The 5458-nt window shown below is 56.8% G+C and overlaps 1 protein-coding gene across 1 annotated transcript in view; it reads right to left on the bottom strand.

Annotated features, from left to right (window-relative positions):
* Positions 1 to 985: 985 nt before the first annotated feature.
* Positions 986 to 5458, bottom strand: part of PHKA1 (phosphorylase kinase, alpha 1 (muscle)) — a gene marked incomplete at its 5' end in the record, with an annotated part of 19103 nt that continues 14630 nt past the window's right edge. Inside the window, 9 exons of the mRNA XM_009883443.1 lie at positions 986 to 1159; positions 1424 to 1624; positions 1759 to 1812; positions 2356 to 2526; positions 2773 to 2817; positions 3961 to 3999; positions 4334 to 4449; positions 4849 to 4950; positions 5316 to 5445. Of these exons, the coding sequence (XP_009881745.1) occupies positions 986 to 1159; positions 1424 to 1624; positions 1759 to 1812; positions 2356 to 2526; positions 2773 to 2817; positions 3961 to 3999; positions 4334 to 4449; positions 4849 to 4950; positions 5316 to 5445 (1032 nt within the window). The remainder of the gene's footprint in view (positions 1160 to 1423; positions 1625 to 1758; positions 1813 to 2355; positions 2527 to 2772; positions 2818 to 3960; positions 4000 to 4333; positions 4450 to 4848; positions 4951 to 5315; positions 5446 to 5458) is intronic.

The raw sequence follows: 5458 nt of genomic DNA, 5'->3' as shown, positions 1-5458 counted from the left end.
ACTATCCTATGTGGGGTTTGGCCTGCAGGACAGAACAGACCTGGGACCAACTCTGAAGTCACCACCCCTCTCCTGTGCAAGGCTGTGGGAGCTGGGGCAGAGGCCAGAGCTGAGTGTTAAGAGCACATCTGTGATGGCACAGCTAATGCCGAGACAAGCAGCCAGCTCAGAGCTGCTTCACAGGGCACATATCAACTTGGGAACCCGCGACTTAGCCATTAGCAACACTGCCAGGGACAGAGCAGATGGCACAGAGGGGCTGCCACCAGCATCCCTCAGCCAGCCAGAAGCCCTGTCCTCACAGCTTGGTGGTAACGGGGATCTGTTACCACCTTGGGATGCTCCTGGCTCCCACAGCCACCCCAGCTGTGCACACAGGACCCCTGAGGGAGGCATGATGGGCTGCCTACTTCAAAGCAGCACAGCTGTGGCTGGGTTGGACTGTTTTGATTTTGGGAGTGCTGGGAGAGACGTGCAGGCAGCATTCCCTATTCCTCTAAAAAGCTTTTCCATTAGCAGCAGGAAGGGCAAGAGCTCCAGCCTACACTAGTATAAACCCTGTGGATTTGGAATAAAAAGCAGCACAGAACAGGTTAAAAACCTCAAATCTGCTGGAGGCAGGGAGAGCATGAGCTGGCCAGGGAGCGATGCAGTGGCAAGTACACACGCCTGGTGAGGTGGGGCCTTTCCCTCTCCCTCAGAGGCCCTCTGGGGGTGATGGCCCAGCAGGAACCATGCAGGCAGACACTTCTAACAGAAGCAGGCTTCAAAGCTCAGCCTTTCCCTGCCAGCCCTTGCTCCACAGGCTGCACACAGTGCCTCCTGCAGAGCTTCTCAGGAGAGCCGCTCACCCACCAAGAGGCCAGGACTGGGAGGAGAGATGGCCACGCAGGCTGCCTGCAAACTAGCCTAATGTCCATCTTTAAAAGCTGTGTGAAAGAACCCTCCTGCAGCATCTGCAAACTGGGGAGAGGAGCTGTGAGAGCTACTGCATGGAGCAGCCGTCGGTGGGCAGAAAGTCGTACACATACATGGCCACTGACTTGGACAGGTAGGTCATGGTGCCAAACCGACCACTCGGTGCACTGTCATACAGCAGGCTGCAGATGCCCGTTGCAGGATCCCTCTCCAGCATCTGCTCGTCAGCACCCAGGGCTTTCTGGACAGGGAAGGAGAAAGGTAGCATTAGGAATAAGGGCAGCCCCCTCACCAGCTTCTACCCCAAGCATCCTCTGTTGGACACACAGTGTGACACATAGATGGCGAGACCAGCAGGAGGACATTACATCTTTGCTGTGCCTGATGAACACAATGGGGACAACAGGCAGGATGCTCCAGGCAGGTGAACCCTGCGTAGCTGTGGGGCACGCAGCCAGCGGCCCTGGTTGCAGGCTGTGGCCCCTGCGTGAGGCCCGGCCCCTACCTGCTCCTCATAGAAGAGGTCGTTGGCTATCTGCAAGATCTTTTCCACAGCTATGATGCTGCCAATGGTGTGCACCTCCATGTCCACCAGCATGGTGAGCACTAAGATAGCCTCCACCAGCAGCTGCCTGTACTCTGGCTGTGGCACGCGGTTGAGGACTGACTCCACATGCACAGCAAACTTGATTTCCCCTGGGGTCATCTGTGAGATGGGAGAAAGAAACACACCTAGAGCGCTGTAATGCCAGCACAAGTCCTGAGCTATGCTGTGCGCTCACCCAGGACAACCCAACACCAACCCACCTGCCCTGTTTCCCCTTCACATAAACCTCGTACCTCTCTGGTCGTTGAAGAGGGGAGAACGAAGCCCTCCACGGAGAGGCCATGGCACTGCAGAACAAGAAGGGGCAACCGTGGTTATGGCCTGGAGAAGCACTGTGCTAAGACACGTAGGTCCATCCTGCCAGCTCACTCCCACTTGAGCACTGATGCATACTGCCCACACACCCCAGCTCCACCTCCTGACTTGTGGCACAGCATGACTCCTTTCCCACCAGTTTGGCATCAGCTGGAGCCCTCCTGCACACAGCACAGGGCTCTGCTCCCTGCCTTACCATGCCGAGGATGAGCTGTGCCCAGAGTTGTTTCAGCTCTGGCTCCAGCCCTGCCCCTGCCTGGCTAATGTAAAGCACCTGAGCAGACCTCACCCCCCTCTGCAATGGTCAGCACAGTATGAGGTAGGTCTTATGTGCCTACAAGGCAGCTGCAGTTCTTCCCCAGCTTTCCAGGGCCAGCTGCAGGCCTTGTCCATGAAGCCTGTACCTACACAACGTCAGGGACCAGTCCCAGATGCCCAAGTCCCCCTGGCAAGGCTGGTGCTTGGGACCACAGGCTCACATGCATGGAGAGGAGCTAGCCAGCCATCCAGCTCACCTTCTGCAGGACCTTCCAGACCTTCTGGTAGAAGCCCACAGGGACACGGTTGAGGGCCCCATCCAGCCGCCGTCTCCGCTGCCACTGGCCCTGACGGCTGTCCTTACTGCCCTGATCTTCCAGCATGCTTGAAAAGGAGCCCTTGCCCAGCAGCTCTGAGTGCCCAGCGGACTGGGCAGACAAAACAAGGACAACAGAGACGGCTGCAAAGTTAAATACCCCACAAGAGCACAGCCGCTGCTGCCCAAGTGTTTGTGCTCATCCAGCCTGGTTTCCAGGGAAGAGCTGCAACCCCCTGCCCCAGGCAAAGCCCACCCTACAGTCCCAGCTCACTGCAGCACCCCCCAGAGCACAGCTCCTCTCTGCAGCCACAAACAGGACAGACCCCATTCATGCAGCCAACAAACACAGGGTTACCAGACAGGACTTCAGGTCAGCATCCCCGGCCTGTAAACTGAAGGGCTGAAGGAGAAAGGAAGAGAGAAAAAAAAAAAAAAAAAAAAAAAAAAAAAAAAAAAATCAGACTGTGCCAGAGCAGGGCAGCTGTCACAGCAAGCAGAGCAACAGCAGCACAGACCAAGCTCAGGTCATGGGGCAGTTATCCCAGGGGCTGCAGTTAGCTGGAGATTGAGAGATAGTTTTGAAAGGCAAGCTGCGGAAATTCTCACGTTAGTATCAGAGGGGAAGGACTGCGCCAGGGTACGGAGCAGCTGTGGGCCCCCCCCATGCCGGCGCTGTGGCAGCAGTGGGCTCGTGCCAGTCAGAACAAAGGAGCAGGGCTGCTACTGCTCTGTTGGCTGCTGGCACAGGCAGGGATTTGGTCTCAGGCAGACTGGAGGGCCAGCAGCAAGGTCACGGCCTGTGGACAACCCTCCTTGCCACATAAGTGGTTCCTCTGTGATGCTAGGTTTCACACTGCAGCAGGTTGGCCATAAATCTGCTGCATCAGCCTGGTCCCCACAGGCTCCATCTCTTTGAGCACAGGACCCCTCCTAGAACTCAGGACTCCTCCTGGACACACACCAGGCACCAGAGGAGATCCTTGTCATTTGTAGCTGGGCAGAAACCTCTTCCCCCAGAGAAGAAATAGCTGGGGAGGCTACAGGCAGGATCCAGCGATTACCTGTGAACTGCCCAACAGGGCTACTGCTGGCCATGGCACTGGAAACATCATGCCATCCCACTCCACAAGTTTTTGTGGGTACAATGGGATCTATTCAGCCATAGCAGCTACGGAGCACAGCTCCCAGATGGTTGTAATGCCAATACATCCCACAGCTTAGAAAAGCCTTCCTCCCAACCAGTCCAAACATGGCTGTTCCCACTCAGAGGGGAGCTCCCTGAAGGCTGTGGGGCAGTGCCAGCCCTGGGCCACCATAGCATGTTAGGCAATGCCAACCTCTTTCCAGGGAGCCAGCCTCCTTCCCCCATCCTGAACAGAGCAACCCTGAGCCTGCCGAGAGGGGAAGCCAGCTAATTGCTGCAGCAGCTCGCTCAGCAGGTTTGCTTAGGAAAGCTCATGAACTCATGCATGCTCGGAAGCTGCCCTGGTGTGTTGCGTGAGAGATAATAGCTGAGGCTGCAGGAGGACCAGAGTCGCTTCACCTTACTCCCAGTCAGAGACTGCCTACGTTTATCCAATTGCTGCAAGAGAAGAAGGAAATGGAAGTTTCTGCTGCTGGAAGAGGCCCACCAGCCAAACCTGGGACACTGTGTGGTCCTCCCTACCCCTGCACCTTCTCAAGCACCCCTATGCTCCCCCCATACTGCACTTCCAGAGCAACCCCCACCCCCACTAACAGATTTACCCCAATTCTCCCCCAGGACAGGACTGGAACCCAAAGGAGCTGGAAGCAGCTGGAAGCTCTCTGAAGCCCAGGAGCGAGCTCCCTCCTGCTGTCCCATCAATCCTGCCTGTCCTGTAGCTGCTTGTCACCCACAAAACCTAGCAGGAGCAGCCTGCACCACCTGCCCTCACCTGTTTGATCTCACTTTTCAGCCTGACAATGCCGGCACGCTCAGGCTTGGTGGCCCCGACAGCCCCAACCTCACAGATGGAGACAGCAGTGGTGAGTGACGAATCGACCGATCGCACTGGAGGGGAAGAGAGGTCTGGAGTGGGTACCATGGCTCAGGGCATGGATGCCCCTTGACCCTGCTTGGGCACTGGTGCCTCTACACACCCTTGCCCTCTATCCCAGCCAGCACCAGAGATCCATGAGCACAGCACAGAACTGCTTCAGTTTGGGCCAAGTGCCGAACTAAGCAAAGCCCCAGTAGCCACAGGACTTGGGCTCGATGCCTGGAAATTGGCTCAGTGCCACCCTGCTGAAAAGCACAGCTTCTCGCTGGACCACTGTGGAAGCAGCTGTGCTGAACACACAAGAGGACAGGGACAACCCCCACAGGTGGGAACGCCTGGAGCTGGCCACGCTCTGCACCAGGACCCAGCTTTGCCCAGAAATGCTCTCACAACCCTGCTGAGAGACTCACCGCTCCTTTCCACCCCAAACTCCTTGCCGGAGAGAATGTGGTAAAGGAGGCTCTTCATGTCTGATGGGCTGAGATTCATCAGGTTCTCGGTGGCTTCTCCAGCTGGAGAGAACAGAATTGGGATGTTGTATCCCACTTCACAGGCCTCCTGGGACATTTCTACCCTGCACCCCACTCTGTTAGCAGGGGAAGCACTGGTACAGCAGCTCAGCCTCCAAGGACATATGCTAACTCCAGGTGCTGCCTACAACAGGGACTGTTCTCCATAACAGCCCAACATGCGCCTGAATAGAGACTGCAGTGAAATCACCCGCCTGTGCTGCCCAAGAACAGTCCCAGCTGCAGACCCCAGCACTTTCATGCAGGGTCTCGTTCTGGCACTGAGCTGTCCATTTTTAACACCACTTCTTGGCTGACAGGGCCCCAGGCACCCACCCCAGGCAGAGTACCGTCCCTGCTGCATGTACCTGAGCAGCGCAAGGAGTGTGCCAGCTCTGTTGCCATCACCTGGATGATGAGCCCAATGCGGATGCGGAACATCTCAGCGAAGAGTGCAGGCTGTGTGCGCATGTACATGGCCAAGTACACCATGATCTCCTGCAGGGAAAGA

This window comes from Charadrius vociferus, unplaced genomic scaffold, assembly GCF_000708025.1.
Source record: "Charadrius vociferus isolate BGI_N301 unplaced genomic scaffold, ASM70802v2 scaffold824, whole genome shotgun sequence".
Taxonomy (NCBI): domain Eukaryota; kingdom Metazoa; phylum Chordata; class Aves; order Charadriiformes; family Charadriidae; genus Charadrius; species Charadrius vociferus.
The sequence above is the reverse complement of the archived record's forward strand: the minus strand, read 5'-3'. Positions and strand labels throughout refer to the sequence as shown.